Source organism: Myotis myotis, unplaced genomic scaffold (genome assembly GCF_014108235.1).
Source record: "Myotis myotis isolate mMyoMyo1 unplaced genomic scaffold, mMyoMyo1.p scaffold_m19_p_18, whole genome shotgun sequence".
NCBI lineage: Eukaryota > Metazoa > Chordata > Mammalia > Chiroptera > Vespertilionidae > Myotis > Myotis myotis.
Window position 1 is genome coordinate 41,083,168 of NW_023416322.1, and position 21,011 is coordinate 41,104,178.

Consider the following 21,011-nt stretch of genomic DNA (forward strand, 5'->3'; position numbering starts at 1 on the left):
TATTTTCCTGCGCATCCTCAGGGCTGAGTCACACACCTCCCTCCGGGTAAGTGCCTTTCCTTTGTGTTCCCTTAACTCTGCCTCCCCCGCCCCCGCTGCATGGACTACAAAGATGACCGTGGGTGCACACGTCCGACATCGTCCGCGAAATGAAACCCTGCTGCCCTCCTCCCCCTGGTTCCCCATCTTCCAGCTTTCCTCCTCCGGGCATCCCTCCCGCCCCGCCCCGCCCCCGCAGTGGGTGTCGCTCCGGCCCCTCCCCCCTCTCTGATTGGCTGTCCAGTGGGCCGCTCCTTCGCTCTCATTGGCCGCTCAGGGGGAGGTGCGTTTCCCGGATCCCAATAGGTGGCCGGGCAGGGGCCACGCCCCCAACCGCGGCGCCGCTGTAGTTTCCGGAGTAAGATGGCCGCAGTGCGCGTGCTGCGGACCTGGAGCCAGAGAGCCGGGCGGCTGGTGAGCGGGCCGGGCGGGCTGCGGTCGGGGAGCAGTGATGTGTCCGCAGTCTTGCGGGGGAGGTGTGTGCGTGTGTCCTCCGAGGGCCGCGCGTACCGGGCACGCGGGATGGAGAGGTGGGGGGACACGCGCAGAGCGAAGGGCACCGAAGGTGGGAGCCGACGGATCTGAAGACCCACCCCCTCCCCTCACCTGGGCGCGCACCTGGCGGGACTTGGCCGCCCTCCCGCTCCCTCTGCACCCCGAGGCCCAGCTGGCCTGTCGCTGAGCAGCATCTGGGTGCCGGGCGCTGGGACAGGCACCGGGGATGCACCCATTGAGCATTCAGGGAGCACCCACTGGGTGCCAGACACGACGCGACGAACCCAGCTCTCAAGGGACTCGCAGTCCAGGAAGAGGCCCTCGGAGCAAAGCATCACTGCACGGTCCTTGCCCCCGAGCAGCGGAGACACCTGCTCCAGCCTCATTCCTGGGGCGTGTCCTTGCCTCCCAGGTCTGCACCTGTGTCTTCCCAACCTTTGGCTCCATGCAGCTGCGACCCACCACCATCACCCTGCCGTTCCCCACTGTCACTCGGTGTTTCAGCACTAAGCAGTGAACATCCCGTCATCATAGTGTTCATCTGATTTGTATTCAGTTCCTACTCTGCCCCAGTCCCCTCTGCCCCAGAGCTTCCTACAGGGGGCGACCCCTAATCTTACAAGGTCTTTCGGGAACCCGCTCCGGACCAGGTCCGGTGCTAGGCATCCAGGATGCAAATATGAATAAGACCAACACCATCCCTGCCCGCACAGAGGTTAATCACAGCCTGTGGTGGAGGACAGACAGACAGACAGACAGACAGAGAGACAGGGATAGGCCGTAGACAAGCAGTTACAGCACAGCGTAAGGCGTGCGATGCATGGACAGGTCCTACAGCTGCAGGAACACCTAGGAACGGTCCCGGTGTTCAGACCGGAGTTCCCAGAGGACATTGCATAACCTGAGCTTTGTGAAAGAGAAGTAGGAGGTACCGGGGAGAAGCCAGTCAGCCGTCCCCAGCAGCACCTGCCCGGCGAGGTCCCGGCCTGGCTCCCCTGAGAGCTCCCCCATCCTTAGCTTCCCTGGGACCTGCTCCCCGATCTTCTTCCTGCCACTTGATGTCTAGCATTCTGATTGGGGCCTAGATCATTTCAGGTCGTTTATGCAGTGGTAACGGTTGTTCCAGTGTTAGAATGGACGTGAAATTCCGTCTATACTTAGAGAGGGAAGCCGTAAAGATCGCGTATCAGATTTTCCTTTTGGTCTTCTGGTCCTAGGTTTGCGTTCGCTACTTTCAGACACGGAGTGATGTTCGTGCTTTGAAACCCAAATATGTGTGTTTCTTCAGCCACCCTTCCTTCGAGGCTAGCCATCCGCACCGACCGCTGAAAACCACTGCTGGTGAGTGTGGCCACCATCGCCGCGCGAGAACGTTTTGTATCTTACTCAGCACTTTATCTCAAGTGATTGTAGACTTATCAACGTTTGTTTTCTTTTTCAAGTGGACCTTTTATTCCTAGCCTGGCCCTCCTTGCTCTCCCCACATTTATCCTTTTTTTTATTATTATCTTTGCACCCTACCTCTCCCCCACTCCCCTGTCACACACTTTACCTTGATGTGTGTCTTCATGGAGTTGGGAATGGGTTGTCTTGGGCCATCTTGTCTTTATCACCTGGCTCATCTGTGTGCAACAGTCAGCGTGGATAGACTGTCTCAGTCAGGGAAATGTGACTTGGTCGTCTGATAGAATCGTTTCTGCCCTTGTACTCCCTGCCGTGTTGGTGGTTGGAGGAGGACTTCATCTGTCCTGGTGGGTGGCGGGATGAAACCGCTGGAAGTGCCCCTAGATATAAAGTTCCCTGCTTTTACCATTTAATTCCCCCCGACCCCTACGTTTTCTACCCTCTCTGAAGAACTTGAGGCTGAAAGGATTAGATTTGCGAGGACACTAAACTCTATTTTCTGATGTTCTCTTTAGAAACCTGGTAAAGAACCCTGGACTTCTGTTGTGTCATTACCCTTTTGCCAGATATGGGCACCTGGGTCTGTGCTAGCAGTGAAAAGCAGGGGGTTCCAGGCAGACCCACCTGAGGACAGTCAGTCCTTCCGTGCCTCTGACACGCCATCTGCCACAACACCCTAAGATATGTGAACCTACTGTCACCATTTGTTTTTTTTAAGATTTTTATTTTCAAAAGTCGGTCTTTGGTGAGAGAATAGAGACCACTGAAGCTCCAGTGCAGGCAGTTATGAGCTCTGGGTTCGTGGCCTACCACTTGCTGGCTGTGTAACATCAAGCAAGTGACTTAGTGTCACCTGGAAAGTGGGAGTAATCACAGTATCTGGCCCTTTGTGTTGGTGTGAGAAGCAGTTCATGCAACACAGATATTTACTGAGCACCTACTGTGTGCCAGGCAGTGCTCTAGGTGCTTGGGATACACTTTCTTCTTTAGTAAGTAGCTAAGCTGGAAGCCTAGAGCCTGATTCCTTTCTCACCTCAAACTGATGACTGTGATCTATTCATTTTACAGCTTATATGTTTCTTAAACCTGTCTTCTCCTTTTCAGGCAGCTTCAAACATGTATAAATCTGTTAAGCTCCGTCCTTCAGCTTCTTAACCTGCAGTAGCCTCCTAACCGCCTTCCCTGCCGCCCCTTCCCATCTCTCTCCGCCACACTCCTGCCAGAGAGAATTGTCTCCTAACATTGCAGACCTAAAGCTACAGGCCTGAGATGGCCACGGGCACTCCCTGGCAGTAAACCACTGCTGAGTAGCAGCCGTCCTCAGAGCGGCTTGAAGCGACGATGATTTATTATCTGTCAGGATCCTGGGCGTCGGCCCGGCTCACTGATGTGACTGTTTGGCTAGAGTTTCACCTGGGCTGGAGGGTCCAGGACGCTCTCCCTCACATGTCTAACGATTAGTATTGGTTTCCGGCTGGGACATCACATTGCTCCACCCCTGGCCTCTCATACTCCGCCAGGTTAGGTCGGCCGCCTTCCAAGAGGGACAAGGGAGAGCTGTGAGGGTGAGGTCCTCTGAGGCCTAGGCTCCAGAATTTACACACTTTCCCTGGCCGGCGTGGCTCAGTGGTTGAGCGTTGAACTAGGAGGTCACGGTTTGATTCCTGGTTTCGGGCTCCATCCCCAGTAGGGGGAATGCATGAGGCAGCCGGTCTATGATTCTCTCTCATCATTGATGTTTCTAACTCTCTCCCTTCCTCTTTTTTTAAAATAATTTACACACTTTCACTTCTGCTATATTCTATAGGTGAAAGCAAGTCACAGGCCAGCGTAGATTTTAGGAATGGTGAAACAGACTAACCCTCACTGGCCCCTGATTACCTGTAGGATAAACTTCGAACACCTCACCTCCGCCTGGCACACAAGGCCTTTTAAAGTCTGGGCTGATTTCTCCCCACAGGTCCTGGCCTCAGCCACATGGAACGGTTGGCCGTTCACTAGCCGTGTTGTCACGTGTCCATGCTCTTGCACATGCTATTGGCTCATCATGTTCCTTGCATAACCTGACTTTGCATAGAGGTGTCATTGTGCATTTACTTGTCACGTTTTAGTCACTCAGGTTGGGTCCCGGTCTCCATGGTAACTGTTCTTGAGCACTGACCTCTGTGTGCCTCTATGTCCTCGGGCAAAAAAGGCTTCAAACTAGAGTTGCTGGCTCAAAGTTGTGGGCCTTTTTTTTAAGGCTTTGTGTACTTAGTACCAAACTGTTCCCGAAAGGTTCCCGTTTAAATGAGCAGCAGGCCGAGAGAGGGCCCGCTTCCTAGAATGGAAACAGGCTCCTGAGACCTCATATCGAAGACACATTTCTTTACTACTAACTTACCTCCTCATATTTATTAAAGAAAAATGTGCTCCTTAATCAGCTGTTTGTGTGTTTTATGAGCAGTTGTACCTATTAGCAGTCTAAAAATAGAGGCACATTCTCAAACCACTTCAGAGCCATTTGCTAACCAAACATACTGACTTTCTTGGGAATAATTACCATAAAGCTTCATTGGCATCCAATTGTTATAAAAAGGGGGTAGATCTTTGAAAAGGGGTAAAAAGTGGAAAGTGGAAGGAAAAGACTCAAATGTAATAAGTTGGCAGAACATAGTTTGGGCAAATAAGAATCTCCCATTGAGTTTTCTGTGTAGGGATCTGCCTGATCCTTAGCCACTAAGAATGAGAGTTTGAAGCCAAAATACAAGGTCAACAGAGACCTGGGAGCAGGCTGTTGGTGGTTATTACAGCTCCATAACATGAAGCAGGGGGTGCGGTGGGGTCTCCCTAATACACGCCATGTTTCACAGTCTGTTTACATCCCCTTGTAACAGAACATGGCTTTGGAAGCTGGGAAGTGGGAGTTCTGTGGCAGTGGCGGTGGGTCGGTGGCATCGATGGACTTATTTGAATGTTTGATGGCTATGAATGATGATGCTGCTGTTAAAAATTGTGAAATTTTTATCTGTAAAATGAAATCATTTCTGCCTCTGCTGGAGAATATTTTCTAATTTTAGGTGTAAAAGCATCTCTTAACAACATGTGACATGTTTAAGGAGATTATTTCTCATTTGTCTTTGAAGGTCAACGGGGACAGATTGTTCAGTTCAAACTCTCAGACATTGGAGAAGGCATTAGAGAAGTAACTGTCAAAGAATGGTAAGTTATTATGAAGAAGGTGTAAGTCCATCTTAAGATAATCGGAGTGAAAATAAGTAGGTTCGATTTTATGGAGAAACTGGCTATCACCTTCCAAAGCAGTGGTGAAACGAGCTGCTGGTGCCAGCATGCTGGTGAGCCAGTTCACACGTCACTGCGTCTTACTCTGGGCAGTGTCTGAAGCATCATTTTCTCCACCTTTTAAAGACTTTCGCAGCCCACCCCTCATTTCAGCTAAAAGCAGAGAAGTTCACCTCTAAGGGGTGACGTGTGTCAGTGCACTTGCTGCCTTTCCGGAGGGGCGGAATCCCCGGGGCCCTGCCTGTCTGGGAGGGAAAGCCCCATAGGTGCTCTCACACCTCATGTGCCTGTCACGGGTGGTGTGTTATGTGGACTGAGACCTGGTTAGGACAGGAAGACAAGGCATAAGAATGACTGAACTATAGTGATGTTAGTGAAGAATTAATGCAAAATGTCAGGAATGTGCTAGATACGTCAAGAATGGTATTAGATATAAGCATAACCAGCCAAAACCGGTTTGGCTCAGTGGATGGAGTGTCGGCCTGCGGACTGAGAGGTCCCAGGTTCGATTCCGGTCAGGGGCATGTGCCTGGGTTGCGGGCACATCCCCAGTGGGAGGTGTGCAGGAGGCAGCTGATCGATGATTCTCTCTCATCGATGTTTCTAACTCTCTATCTCTCCCTTCCTCTCTGTAAAAAATCAATAAAATATATTTAAAAAAAAAAAAAAAAAAAAGCATAACCAATGGACGCAGACACCAGCGGGGGGAGGGCATGAGTGGGGGGGAGGAGGCAATGGGGGGATAAGGACACATATGTAATAACTTAATCAATAAAGAAAAAATACCCCAGAAGGAAAGTAGGGGAGGGCGGGGGTAAGGGGAAGAGATCAACCGAAGGACTTGTATACAGGTATATAAGCCAAACCAATGGACATGGACAACAGGGGGATGGGATCGTGAGTGTGCGGGGCGGGGCGGGGGGGAGGTTGGAGGTTAATGGGGGGGATGAGGACACATTTGTAATACCTTAACTAATAATAAAAAAAATTTAAAAAAAGAAAAAGAAAAAAGAATAAATTAAAAATTTTTTTTAAAAAAAGAATGGTATTAAACTCAGAATCACATGCAGTATTTGAGGTTGGTCTCATTCTCCCTGCTCTGTTTGGTAAAGCACACTTAAAACAGTTATGGGATAAAGGGATCGATATAAAAGGACAGGCAACAATAATTCTAGAAGAGAACTCAAGCCAAAATTCATGAAATTACAAAGGTTGTGTGCTGGGGACATCAATTTTTCAATCTAATTCTAGAAATAATAGGCACCCCTTAAAGTTTGATATAGGCTAATATAAAACAATGAAAGGAAAACACACACACACACACACACATTTAAAATACTTTTTTAGAACTTTTTCCAAGGAGTGGGTAGAGCAGAAAATCTGAAAGTTTAATTAAATTTTCAGATTGCACATCTATGAATGGTCTTAAAAAGTTGGTATTGGAGATAACACCAGAGAGGTTCTGGAAACCCTGGTGGTCTTTTCTGGAACACTCTTTGGTGCGCCTCTGGGACTCACTGCTAGCCTGGGTGGATAGGGCCTAACTCAGCGTGGCGTCAGCGGTGCAGGCTGCTCGGCGCTTGGTCACACGGCAGGTCTGACACCTGTTTCTCGTAGGTTCGTGAAGGAAGGAGACACCGTGTCTCAGTTCGACAGCATCTGTGAAGTTCAGAGCGACAAAGCTTCTGTTACCATCACCAGTCGTTACGATGGAGTCATTAAGAAACTGTACTATAACCTAGAGGACACGGCCTATGTGGGGAAGCCACTCGTCGACATAGAAACGGAAGCTTTAAAAGGTACTGACGTGCATGTCCCTGTTTGCCAAGTTGATCGCTGCTGTCCTTGTGTCCTTGGGTACCAATCAAAAGGGATGTTTATATTTAATAACTTACAGGAAGTCAGGGAAATAGAAAGGTCCTTGGTGATGCGTGATTATCTTTTGACCAGTCGCCATGGTAACTACATGGACAGGAACAGTGACCTGGTGGCCAGGCTTCTGGAAACCATAGTGGTCACAGAAGCAACAATGAAAGATCCAGGACACTGGTCACTGCTAACCAGAGGTGTAGTGTGCACAGTGGGATGGCTGTGTGTGCCGCGGACACGGAACCGAACAGCACTCGTGCTGATGGCTGTGAAAGCCAGGCTTCCTGGAGAGGAGACGCAGGAGAGAAAAGGAGGAAAAGCCGGGGGAACAGTGCGGAGACCCGCATGCGAAGAAGCAGCGGCCGTGGGTCTCGCCATCAGTGCACTGACAAGGATTCCAGATGAGAGCGCTCCAGGGAAACGGCACCGGGCTGGTGCCGTGGGGCGCACAGCTGGCTGCCTTCCCCGAAGCCCAGGGCTCTGTCTCCCCGGAAACAGCGCTGTATCGGAGGCTGGCGGGGACCCGTCTGTGAGGCAGCCCTCGCCCGCAACCTGGAGGAAGCGCTGGGGTTCGGACAGGTCCGCAGTGAGAGGCAGAAGCCCTGAGGGTGCCTGAGACACGAAGGCCCTGGGGCTGTGCAAGAGTGTAATACTAATGCAGTCCCTTCGTCATCTGTCAGGTTTCACACTTACGTTTCTTATCCTTACACGTGAGTAATTCTGTTGAACCGATGTAGGCACTAAACCCAACCCAACGGCAGTGACAGCCCAGTTTAGACCTGGGATGTCCTGAGTCTCTGCACCATGACCAGCTCCCTCCAAAAGCTGGGAGGTAGCTTATTGAAGCCTTTCATCATTTATTTAATTTCTGTTATCAAAGCAGGACGCTGCATTAGAGAAAGTTATGAGATAAGAAAACCAAAAATAAGAAAATGAAAACATGCTCCCGCTACTCAGAAATCACCACTCTTAACACATCAGTGTTCAAAGTAGAGGAACATTTAAATGCTGTGTCATCTCAGGGAAGCATTTAGACTGGTCCCAGACTTTACATGATCCTCCCGTGTAATTTACCTCCCATCTGATCCTTATTTCATGCGACTTATAAAAGAAATTTATTAGGAAAGCGTTTCAAATACAACATGTTTTGAGATTTATGGAAGAAGCTCTCATTTTTTTAACAGGTAGCTGGCTACGTGACGAAGTGAATGCCAGGTACAAAGCCATGGAACACCCCCCACCGGATACCAGCCCCCCACACTCTCCTGTTTGTTTTCCTTTCTGAAGGAGCCCGACTATTACGCCTTTGTCTATAATGTAGGATCTATGTATATATTCTCAGCTGAAGAGTAAACATGTACCTTGTTACCAGATTCCGAGGAGGATGTGGTGGAGACGCCCGCCGTGTCCCATGACGAGCACACTCACCAGGAGATAAAAGGCCACAAGACGCTGGCCACCCCGGCGGTGCGCCGCCTGGCCATGGAGAACAACGTACGTCTTCTTAACGTGTAAACGTGAGACGCAGAGAGAGTGTGTGCTTGCATCTGAAAACTAGCCAGCTGCCCAGATGAGATGGCTCCAGTTGGGGTGGAAGAAAACATAGGAATGTCTGTTACCGGAAAGTGGTAGTTGCGTCAAGGCACTCGTGAGAAATGAGAAAACCATTGGGAACTCATTACTTCTCCTGAATGAGGAGTGTGCTTTTACTATGCTTTCTTAGGGCTTATAAGAGTCAGGGCCACCATTGATGCAGCTCTTGTAAATACTCGTGTCTTAGGTCAGGTGCCCTAGGAGCAGAGATTGAGACAGGATTGTGGACGTGATGATTGATTGATTGATTGATTGATTGATTGATTGATTGAAAGAGTGAGCACCTTTACTGGGCATGAGCATAGGGGAGGGCAGAGGCGAGCAGTGCGCCAGGCAAGGATGGGTCTCTAGGATGTGCCCTGATCTCGGGGAGGTGGGGAGAACCCCAGAACTGAGTCAAGGAGGCTGGCCTTTGGAATTCTCTCATCAGCCGGTCCTTGGTGCCTAACCTCCCGGGAAGGTGGCTCGCGGGCGGGCAATGAGAATTTACATGGTGTTTCATTTAATCTTCACAACTCTGTGAGATAAGATAGGAGGAGGTCAGGAAACCAGCCCAAGGTCACAGCGCGGTGGTGGAGCCAGGATTCTGAAGTCCGTCTCCCGGTCTCCACTGACTGCTTTCCTCATAGGAGACCTGAGCCAGACGCTGCACACTGACCCCACTGTAGCCCCGGAGGGGGTTCGGACTGTCCCCATTTTGCAGATGTGGGAGGCCAGAGTTGATGAAGTTGCCTGAAATCGAGGAGGTAGCTGAACTGGGGACTTGGACCCAGATCTGCCTCCTTCCAGGGCCCGAGCTCTTCCCAGTGTGCCCACGGGCAGGTGTTTTGTTGGTTTGTTTTTGAGAGAAGTAACTAAGTTCCCGTGGGAAAAACAAATGTGCACTTTTTGGAAGTAGAAGAGTCACTGAAGTGTTCACATCCCTTCAGCAGTTATCCGACGGTTGCTCCAGAAGCTAGCCCGGGGAAGAATCCGGGGCGTATTCCTTCATGTACTTTATAGCCCAAAATTAGCAGCGCATGTGTTCAAATCAGGGAGATGCCTACATAAGCTATGGTATAGCCTAGAGCCTTCATGGCCATTTATTCGCCATTAAATGCATTCACATATGAAGACCATTTAGCATAACAGAACATAGAGATAATCATGGGACACTAGATCATTCAGAGCATCAGGTGACCTCAGTTCTCTGTAGTTTCTAAAAATAGAAAAAATCAATTAAGGACTGTGCAAGAAATTTAGGAAGAGTTGATTGTTTACAAATGTAAGTTTTCATTCGTAAGCATGGATTATCAACAACATAAATACCGCATGGTTACCACGTGGACAAATACACGGTATGTGCACAAGTAACGTGATGACTTAGGAGGGCGCTGTGCTTACCGCGCTCTGTTAGGGTAATGGAAATGTTACTTCCTTCTGCTAACTTCCTGGGCAGAGGTACTTTTTTTTTCTTCTTTTTTTACCTACAATGCATTGAATTCCACTTAGCGACCTTCATGATGGATTTATTTATTTTCAGGTAGTTCTATTTTTCACATTAAGTGTACCTTTTTTAGATTAAGCTGAGTGAAGTTGTTGGCTCAGGAAAAGATGGCAGAATACTCAAAGAAGATATTCTCAACTTTTTGGAGAAGCAGACAGGAGCTATATTACCTCCTTCACCAAAAGCCGAAATTATGCCACCTCCACCGAAACCAAAAGACAAACCTCTTCCTACCCCAGTAGCAAAACCTGTGGTATTCACAGGCCAGGACAGAACAGAGCCCGTAACAGGTAACAGTAACGGTACTGCCGGTAACAGTGTAATCTCCTGGGGAGCAGCGGCCTCCTTAGGTCCATGCATATAATAGGGTATTTTGATTTTTTTAAAATTTTCTTTATTTATTTTAAATAACATGGTGTTTGTAATTCTTACTGAAGGGAAGGTTCAAGTTCAGCATACAATTTATTTTTAATGATGAAATAACAGTTTTCCCAATTTATACTGTTAATTTCTGAAGCGTAAGTAACGTGTTAGCCAGTTTCTTGGAATATGAATGTGTAAACGAATAACTGTTCAGTTTGAAGTCTCCAGATATTTTAAATATTCATTATTTTTTGTTAGCTCTCAAAGTAATTTTGTCTGACTTGTTTATGAACACTAGGATGATAAGTTCCTGAAGAGGGATATTGCAGGAAAGCTGCTGGTGGATCCTGGCCTGCAGCCTATAGAGTTATCTGCACACACAGCCTTGAAAGCGGCCACCTGTTGTGTTGTTGAACTTGGCACTGGGGGTTGTGCGGCACTCAGGGCTTCAGCGCTGACACTCGTGGCTTTCGAGCTACATAATGGTGTGGGAGGAGTGTAATTGGGAGTAAACAACATTAGCCTTCTATTTTAGGTTAAAGGGAGAAGGATTAAAGGATTTAACAATTGAAAATACACTGTTTTCCAGGCTTTCAGAAAGCAATGGTCAAGACCATGACCGCAGCCCTGAAGATCCCGCACTTCGGGTACTGCGACGAGGTCGACCTCACCGAGCTGGTTAAGCTGCGAGAAGAACTGAAACCCGTGGCTTCTGCTCGTGGCATTAGACTCTCCTTCATGCCCTTCTTCATGAAGGTGAGGTCCATTCACTGCCAGCCAGGGTGGAGCAGGGCATGTAAATGCTCTTTTCCAGATACCCAGCGTGTTAACTACGGGTTTGAATAAAAATACTACTTCTCACCAGATCACCTAGAACAGTAGTCGGCAAACTGCGGCTCGCGAGCCACATGCGGCTCTTTGGCCCCTTGAGTGTGACTCTTCCACAAAATACCAACTTCTGTGTGTGGGCCACGAAGTTTCAATCGCACTGTACATGCGCACCTGCATGTGGTATTTTGTAGAAGAGCCACACTCAAGGGGCCAAAGAGCCGCATGTGGCTCGCGAGCCGCAGTTTGCCGACCACTAACCTAGAAGAACGTGCCCTGTTGTCACCCACTTGCTTCTTGGAGCTGGTGCGGCTGGTCCTGTCAGTGGGTGAAGCCTTTGTTCTGTAAGGCCCACTCCAGCGAAGCTCTGATTTAAACAAAAGGGAGAGTTGGTATTGATCTTGCGTATCACTGACATATATTTACTTCCATTTTTAAAAAAATATGTTTTTATTGATTTTAGAGAGAGGAAGGGGGGGAGAGAGAGAGAGAGAGAGAGAGAGAGAGAGAAACACCAATAAGAGGACCATTGATCAGCTGCCTCCTGCATGCCCCCTACCAGGGGTCGAGCCCACAGCCCAGGCATATGCCCCCACCAGGAATGGAACCGCCAACCTTTGGACGCATGGGATGATGCTCAACCAACTGAGCCACACCAGCCAGGGCTTCCATTTATTCAGGAAACTTATGTTGAGGTTCCTGATCGTTTCTAGTACTAGGCTTGGGACCAGTATAAAATGGAATAAAACCATCCACTAACCTTGAGCACAATCTAGCTCACATGAACCACCACTCACAAAGTTGTTACATGTGCCAGACCCCGTACCAAGCATGCTGCATACGGGATCTCTCTTAATTCTCAGAATGACCCAGACATCCCCCACGTTCCATTTAAGGAAATGGGGGCCCAGAGAAGCGAGACCCTAAATTTCTGGTTCTGGTCTGTTTTACTCAAAATACATACTGTTATCGCTAACTGCAGTGTGGCTTCCCACCAGCCTTTCCCCATACTGCACCGAGGCTGAGCTCCCATAAATCAAACTCTTACCATTCCCCAGTTCTTTACACGGGCTCCCCTCATCACCTTCAAGATGGTTTCTAAACGCCGGAGTGCAGCATTCAGGTGCGACCATGGGGCGCTGCTCCCCTCTCCAGTCCTAGCTCTCAGTCGCTTCCTCTGTCCCGTCAGACTGAGCTACCATCCACCGCCCTGTGCCCTCCCTCCTTGGTCAAATACTTGTATCCTGAGTATAGCCTCCTCCATGAGCCTTCTGTGGCTGTTACAATTTGAGTTCAATCCAGGAAGTCGTTAGCACTGTCCTTTTCACACACGGACAGCTTCCTGCCTGGGGACCACAGGTTTGCCTCTCATGGGAACTCTCCTCAGAGTGAGGAAATCCCTTAGAGTTGAGGCATTTTCTCTGGGACTTGGCCAGCCCATGTGTGGGGTGGGGCAAAAGCAGGATTGCAGTTGTGAGTACCCAAAACACAGTTTACTGTTTCTTACTTATTAATTTTTTTTTTCTTACTTATTAATTATTGTATTATCTCCATACAAACCACTGTAAACCTACTTTTGTCCCACCCTGTAGTTGTTTTGAAAAACCTTTTTAAATTAAAAAAAAAAATTTGTGGGGAGAAAATCTTGATGTTTACAAGCTCCTGGCTGCTTTCTCTTTTATTCTTAAGTCACCAGGGTGACCCTGTTCCACCTTGCAGGGCAGTCACCTGCCCCGGGGAATGTGGGCTTGCAGTGGAAGGTGGCATAAGCAGGCGTCCCCTCCTCCCCCCCGAGTTCCGAGTGCTAACCTCGCTCTCTGCTGCCAGGCCGCCTCCCTGGGATTGCTGCAGTTCCCCATCCTCAATGCCTCGGTGGACGAGAGCTGCCAGAAGGTCACCTACAAGGTTGGCTGTGTGTGTGAGAATGTGCTTGGCCTACACAGAACGCGGTGCAGGTGTGCTTGTCTGAGCGGCGTCTGGGTCCCGCAAACGTGATGCGTTTTAGACTAGAATCACAGGTAGGGAGGGAGCAGTAAGCTGAGTCTCACTGGTGGTGGTTGTGGCGGGTTTGCTGGTTAACAATGATACTGTGCAGCTATGCATTCTTCAGCCCTTGTGGTTGAGGCAATGGGTCATACTACCCATCCCATCACCCCTTCCCTCAGAAAGAATAACCTCTTTCAAAACAGAATTCCTGCGATTCTTAAAACAAGGGTGATTTAAATGAGAGAAGTGAGAAAAGTTTGAATTCCGTTTGAGTAAACTCTTCTGTTTGGAGTGAAAGTTAATCTTAAGACAACTCTTGGGGAAGCTAATTCTTACCTGTGTGTCTCACTAGAAATGTACGAGCAAGAAGTGACTTGGATATTCTGAGGGTTGTATCTAAAGTCTTCCCAGGCGATCAGTACCATTTCCTGATTGAGGAGAGGCTGGTTACAAAGAGTTCAGACAAGGAAATGATGTTTGTCTCCGATCCCAGGATCCTGGGACAACTCAACTGTTTACGATGAGATGTGCATACTTCCGGGATTTTATTTTTACATACATTACACACACACACACACACACACACACGGAATTACGCATACTGCTTAATATTGCTTATTTAACTTTTGAACTGTATAAAAACTCTTTCTTTTTCATTTAATATATTATGAACATCATTACCTGTCAGTAAATACTCTGTTACCATTTATTTAGCCAGTGACGTGTTGTAAACATTGTGGTTGCTTTCAGTGTCTCAGATTTACTGACAATCTGAACTCACCATCCGTGTGTGTCTACATGCTCTGTCTTTATCTCTGTAACAGATTTGTATAACTGTTGGTACATATTGTTAAATGTTCGCCAGAAAGCCTGTGTCAGCTTACATCTCCACTAACAATGTATGTTCTTACCGACAAAAAGAGTTTCTTTTTCAAAAAATGTCTTGAAATCCTTTAAAAATCACTTCTTTGAAGCCATCCCATTCTGGGGAAGTAATGTTTGGCAGCTGTTCTAGGGCAGTGGAGGTGGTCCTCTCCTGCTACTACAAGAAGGCTACTGTAGTAGTATTATTGTTATTGTTATTGTTATTGTTTTAGGCGTCTCACAACATCGGGGTGGCCATGGACACCGAGCAGGGGCTGATCGTCCCGAACGTGAAGAACGTCCAGGTGCGCTCCGTGGTGGACATTGCGGCGGAGCTGAACCGCCTCCAGAAGCTGGGCTCCACGGGGCAGCTCAGCACCGCCGACCTCACCGGGGGCACCTTCACCCTCTCCAACATCGGCTCCGTGAGTGCCCGTGCACGCTCACCAGCCCGACTCAAAAAAAATTTTTAGAAATGTCACGGGCGCTTGCTCCTCACAGGCCTAACGTTTCCACTCGTCTTCGCTTGTTTTTCAGATCGGCGGTACCTACGCCAAAGCAGTGATCCTGCCGCCGGAAGTCGCCATTGGGGCTCTTGGGTCAATTAAGGTGCGTTTGTGAAATAACCGAAACAGTTTAAGCAAGTCGGGAGAGTGAGCACAAACAAGAGTAATCTTTTATTATTATTATTATTATTGATTTCAGAGAAGAAGGGAAAGGGAGAGAGAGAAGCATCAATGATGAGAATCACTGATCAGCTGCCTCCTGCACGCCCCCCACTGGGGATCGAGCCCACGATCCAGGCATGTGCCCTTGACGGGAATCGAACCTGGGACCCTTCAGTCCGCAGGCCAACGCTCTATCCACTGAGCCACACCAGCCAGGACAAGAGTAACCATTTCTGAGGTTTCCCTCACTTTGCAGGGTTGAGTGCAGTGCTCGGCGGGGTGAGCAGTTGTTTCTTCCTGATGCCCCGGCCAGCGATCCCCCCGGCCAGCGGCCTCTGCAGGGAGGGCCTGACTGTGCCCCTGCGAGTCCTCCCCTATGGGTCTGCCCCTGTGGGTCCCCCGCTGTGGGTCCCCCCGCTGTGGGTCCACCTGGGGTCTGTCCTGAGGGTCCCACGAGTCCCACTACGAGTCTATGGAGAATCACAGATAAGCCATCTCCTTTCCCACAGTGCCTTGCTCAGAATGCCAAGGAGTAAGGGTTGCAAGGGTTGTTAACCTGGCTGCATGTGAGTCATGGGGGTTTTTCCTTTTTTTTTAAATGTCCAAGCTCACCCCATACCAACTGAATCAGAATTTGGGGGCTGGGCATCCCTATTAACTCGGGGTCCAGAACCCCCGGAGGTAAAACTCTAAGGCCATGGATGGCGTTTGTATGCCACCATTATTGCGTGTCATTATCACTACATCAACCTCGATTTTGATCTTTAGGATTTCAAAAGAACCTTTCTGCTTTTTTTAAGTCATTCGCTTTTAAATAGCTGTCAGTGGGCTAGAAATTTGGGGAAAATATAGGTCCTTTACCAAAGACAGAGTACGTGCCTCTGAACAGCGTGCTCCATACATACGTGGCCTCTTCCACCTTCACGTGCCCAGCCCCGCGGCCGCCCTGCCCCCCTGCTGGCCTCCCGCCCTCCTCTCTCCTCCCACAGTTTCTGTCTCAGCATCCACATGGCGGGGGTCCCCACTGCTGGTGAGGAGGCCCGCGTGGTGAGGCTCGCCCTGCCCACCCCGTCCAAAAAGATGCGCCTCCCCTCTGCTCTCTGCACGCTGCCCCCTGCCAACTGCTCGCTTTTTCTTCTGCGCTTTTCACAGTCAGACCCTCTGTATATTTCACTTGTTTTTCCTGTCTGTCTCTCCCCATTAAAATGCTCACTCCATGAGGGAAGGGTCACTTGTTCTGTTCACTGCTCCATCCCCAGAGTCTAGAAGGGGCCTGGTATGTAGCAGGTGCTCAGTAAACGCGGGTTCAGTAGCTGAAATCTGAGATGAAAGTCACTGTGGGTGTGGAAGTCCCGGGCCCAGCTGCCATAGGGGAGCTGAGACTGGAGGCTCGTCCTCAGGGGGAGGCCAGCAGGATGGCGTTTCCAGAGCCCTGGGAAGGCTCCCTGCTCCGCCAGGAGGGGCGCGCACAGTGTCTCCGGTCTCCTGCTCCGTCTCCTGCTCTGCGCGGCGAAAGCTGACGCCCTCTTTCTGTGTTTCCAGGCCCTTCCTCGGTTCAACCAGAAGGGAGACGTGTATAAGGCGCAGATCATGAACGTGAGCTGGTCGGCCGATCACAGAGTCATCGACGGGGCCACCATGTCGCGCTTCTCCAACCTGTGGAAGTCCTACTTGGAAAACCCAGCGTCCATGCTGCTGGACCTGAAGTGAAGACCGGACGCCCCCAGCTGTTGGGGCTTCCAAAGAGAATAGAGCCTCGCCGTGCCGCCCCTGACAGTCCGTGTCGTGCCCGTTGTGTTGGATGATTAAATTCTGAGGCGCCGCGCTTACCCCTGCTCTGATACCCTCTCCTGCAAGCGAGGAACAGTGGGCTGGTTCTTCCGCGGCTGTAGTCACATTGTATAGGTCATGGTGTTAGTTCTTAATGGTGCTGAGGCCGCTGTGTCAATGGATTGAAACTGCCAAGAACAACACAATTCGTGTCCCTGGAAGACAGGTAGCCATAGATAGTATCTGCCCTATTCCTTCCCTTCTCTTCTCTTAAACTGACTCAGTGAAACTTTTTGATTACACTAAGTAGGGAAAAGGACTGTGTACAAAAATACCTTCCATTCCCCACAGTAATGCAATTGCTGTATAAACTAAGTGCAATTATACTTTGGATCTAAGATACCCAGGGGTATGTTACTGTGCAAAGGTCATCGTCGGCAATGCCTTATTTATGTAAATTAGTATCTTTTAAAGGGGGAGATTGTAAGTGGATCTTAATGCCCAGTTACAGTTTATAACCAGTGAAGAGAGAGAGCCATCCAGTTGGTGTGGCTCAGTGGTTGAGTGTCGACCTACGAACCAGAAGGTCATGGTTAACCCCAGTCAGGATACACGCCCAGGCTGCCGTCCCAACGTAGGGCAGACAGGAGGCAGCCGGTTGATGATTCTCTCTCATCACTGATGCTTTCTCTCTCCCTCTCCTTTCCTCTCTGAAATAAAAAGTATTTAGGAAAGAAGAGGACAGAGTAAGAGAGAGAGAGAGGAGTCAAATGGGTAATTATGGACATTAAAATAAATGTCATATAAAAATGAAGATATCATTGGGTAGAGGCCTACTTTAATCAGAAATAGCATCATGATGAACACAATCCAACATTGTGATTTGATTCAGAAATTTAGTTGTTGCAAATGTCTAAAGAACTTCCAAGTGTTACATGTTAGAAAAAAATTGTTTTAACATGTACTTGATTATACATGTTAATAATGGAAGTAATGTTTAAATTAGAAAACAAGAGCTTGGCCCTGGCCAGGGAGCTCAGTTGGTTGGAGCATTGTCCCCATACACCAAGGTTGTGGGTTCAATCCCCGGTCAGGGTACGTGCAAGAGGCAGCCAATGAATGCATAAGTCAGTGGAACAAATCGATGTTTCCCTCTCTTTCTTTCCCCCTTCCTCTCTCTAAAAATCAATAAATAATAAAGAAAAATAAGTTAATGAATCAACTGAATGTTGTTATATTTTTAAATTCAGATAATATGAAGAGTTGCAAAGAAAACAAAGCATCCATAATCCTACCACTATGAACATGTTGACAATGTATCTATATACATAGCAATTCTTTATAAAAATGGGGTCATACTATACTATTTTATAATTTTTTTAAATTTAACATATAGGTAACTTTAGATGTCAATAAACACTTCTACATTATCATACATTTAAATGGCTGCAAAGTGTTCTATTGTGTGTGTTTATTATACATTTCAATATTACATGGCTACAGTACCAGGCCAGGGGCACCATCGGGAGGGCGGTGGGCCCGCAAGGCTTTGCTGTATTCCTAGAGGTTGACATTAAGGGGAGAAGCCAGAGTGGGCCTCTGTGCTGACGTCTGAGGAAAAAGGGGGCAGCCAACTCTGAATAATTGGTGCCGAACCTGACATGGCTCATGTTCTCCTTCGCCATCGAAGTGACCAGAGGGCTTATTTACGGTATTGGACACACCACCATCTAAAGCAGTGGTTCTCACCCTTCTAACGCCGCGACCCTTCAATATAGTTCCTCGTGTTGTGGTGACCCCCAACCATAAAATTATTTTCGTGGCTACTTCATAACTAATTTTGCTACTGTTATGAATCATAATGTAAATATCTGATATGCAGGATGTATTTTCATCGTTACAAATTGAACATAATTGAAGCATAGTGATTAATCACAAAAACAATATGTAATTATATATGTGTTTTCCGGTGGTCTTAGGCGACCCCTGTGAAAGGGTCGTTCGACCCCCAAAGGGGTCACGACCCACAGGCTGGCGACCCACAGGTTGAGAACCGCCGATCTAAGGGAACACACGCCTGGAGGTCTGCCAGCTCTGAATGCAACGGAGATGGATCGATCCCGAGGCGAGGCAGCCCCAGGACCGAGCACAGGGCCTGGCCACACACCAACACACATGCTGGTGGCCCCAGGGCAGAAGGCAGGCCACTCGCCCTCGCTGAGCAGGGGACACTGGAGACGGCCCAGACCAGAGCCACAGACACATCAGACCCGTGACGAGCACAGCTGCAGCTGTTCAAAAGGCCTCCCTCCCTCCCTCCCTCGGCTGCTCCTCGGCACCACGAGGCGTGTCAGCAGGCAGGGCGTGGGCGGCTGTGGGCGGCCTGACAGCCAGCAGAGCCATGCAAACGGGGCAGGATTTAGTTAGATCTGGGGAGAGTCGGGACAGTCCAAGAAGGGTCACCCTCGTCTCAGCCTGCGGAGGAGGCAGCACCCTTCACCTCTGCGTCACACGGAGTTTCCTGCAAGAAGGTCCTGAATATGCTCCACTTACAGAGAAACGGTTCTAAAACACGGAGAGGGAAGTCCTAAGCGGGAGAGTAGTTCGGAAAATGTGATTTAAAAAGAACATTTAAAAAAAAAATCAAGGCTGTAAAGTCCGTACAGGAGTCACAAGAGTGCAACCACCTGGAAAAACCTAGCGATTTAATTTCCTGGAAAAATGCAGCCAGAGTGCCAACCGCGGGAGCAGAGGCCAGTGACGCGGATGGCAGGTGCGACCCAGTTAAGTCCACCTGCAGGGACGCATGTAAGTCAGGCGATTGGGGACATTAGCTGTTCCAGGGGGACCGGGAGCAGGCCCGGGCCGGGCACCACACTCCCAAGGCTGCGGACAGGGGCGTCCGATGGCACGTGGCCCGGCCGTGGCCCGTGGCCCGTGGCCCGTGGCCCTGGCGCAGGACTAGAAGGGCCGCTCGGCTCCAGTGCTGCTCAGACGGCGCAGGACAAACTGTCACAGAGGGGCCTGATTTTTTCAAACCGCCACTGTCACTTACGGCACTCGTTCCCCGCATAAGCTGGTGAATATTAGAAACATGGATATGTAAATGCAAGGCATTCCCATTTTTTAAAAAATATTATACTGAGTAGATAGATAGATAGATACAAATATATATAAAATTGTTGTTATTGATTTCAGAGAGGAAGGGAGAGGGAGAGAGATAGAAACATCAATGATGAGAGAGAATCACTGATTGGCTGCCTCCTACACGCCCCACACTGGGGATGGAGCCCACAACCCGGGCCTGTGCCCTTGACTAGAATAGAACCGTGACCTCCTGGTTCCTAGGTCAACGCTCAACCACTGAGTCACGCCGGCCGGTGGAAGAGAGGAAGAGCCGCTCGCCAAGGCCAGCCTGGGGCCGCCTGGGAGGTGAGCCAGGTGCTGCCCACCTTCCTGATGAGGGTCACCTCCGCCCCGGAAGTGGTTCTGCAGGGAGGAACAGCCTGAGGGTCCACGGGGGCCTGGTCAGGCTCCTCTCCAAGGCCCCGCGGCTTCCAGGCGTCCTTCCAGGCGTCCTAGTGTCACCCACTCACCTGGGGAGGCTGTGGCACGCCCGGGAAGGGAAGCAGCCGCCACGCTGGTTTTGCATCTTTAAGGGACGCTGGGCGCCCTAGGCCTCTCCTCGACTCTCGACTCTCGGAAGAAACAGCCCGCGCCCCCCAAAGCCATATCCTGGCGGTGGACACGGAAGCCCAGAGGGAGGTGGGTGTGGAGGCCGCAGAGGTGGGTGGCAGGCAGCTGACGGGGCCTCCACCTCCTCGGGGAATAACTCTGATAAATTTTGGAGTTCACGGCTGCTGGGCAATAAGGAGTTAAGGTCAGAAAACGGGGTTGGCTGGTCTCGGAGGCTGAGGGTGGCTGAGGTGGGTCCAAAGGTGGTGACTAGATAAGAGGTTGGAGGGAGGTCAGAGGCAAAGGAAAATGAGGAAAGGTTTTGCAGCAGAGACTGCGCAGATAGATTCCGGAGAACAGCGTTATCACTCGGCTGGCGCGGCTCAGGGCTGAGCGTCGACCTATGAACCAGGAGGTCACGGTTCCATTCCCGGTCGGGGCACATGCCCGGGTTGTGAACTCCATCCCCAGTCAGGGGTGTGCTGGAGGCAGCTGGTCCATGATTCTTTCTCATCATTGATGTTTCTATCTCTCTCTCCCTCTCCCTTCCTCTCTGAAATCAATAAACATACATATATATATTAATTATATTAGCCCCAGCCGGTTTGGCTCAGTGGATAGAGCGTCGGCCTGCAGATTGAAGGGTCCCGGGTTTGACTCCAGTCAAGGACACATGCCCGGGTTGCAGG

General features: G+C 49.6%; 1 protein-coding gene across 2 annotated transcripts; it reads left to right on the forward strand.

Annotated features, from left to right (window-relative positions):
• Positions 1-358: 358 nt before the first annotated feature.
• Positions 359-17,769, forward strand: DBT (dihydrolipoamide branched chain transacylase E2). Of its 2 annotated transcripts, XM_036343662.1 has the most exons (11): positions 359-453; positions 1,752-1,875; positions 5,064-5,139; positions 6,838-7,019; positions 8,462-8,583; positions 10,242-10,458; positions 11,121-11,287; positions 13,187-13,264; positions 14,443-14,634; positions 14,747-14,818; positions 16,420-17,769. In XM_036343662.1, exons 1-11 carry the CDS (start codon positions 403-405, stop codon positions 16,585-16,587), a joined length of 1,449 nt encoding a protein of 482 aa, XP_036199555.1. In that variant the 5' UTR covers positions 359-402; the 3' UTR covers positions 16,588-17,769. The 2 variants fall into 2 exon arrangements, with proteins under 2 accessions (XP_036199555.1, XP_036199556.1); XM_036343663.1 differs by lacking the exon at positions 13,187-13,264.
• The last annotated feature ends 3,242 nt before the right edge of the window (positions 17,770-21,011 follow it).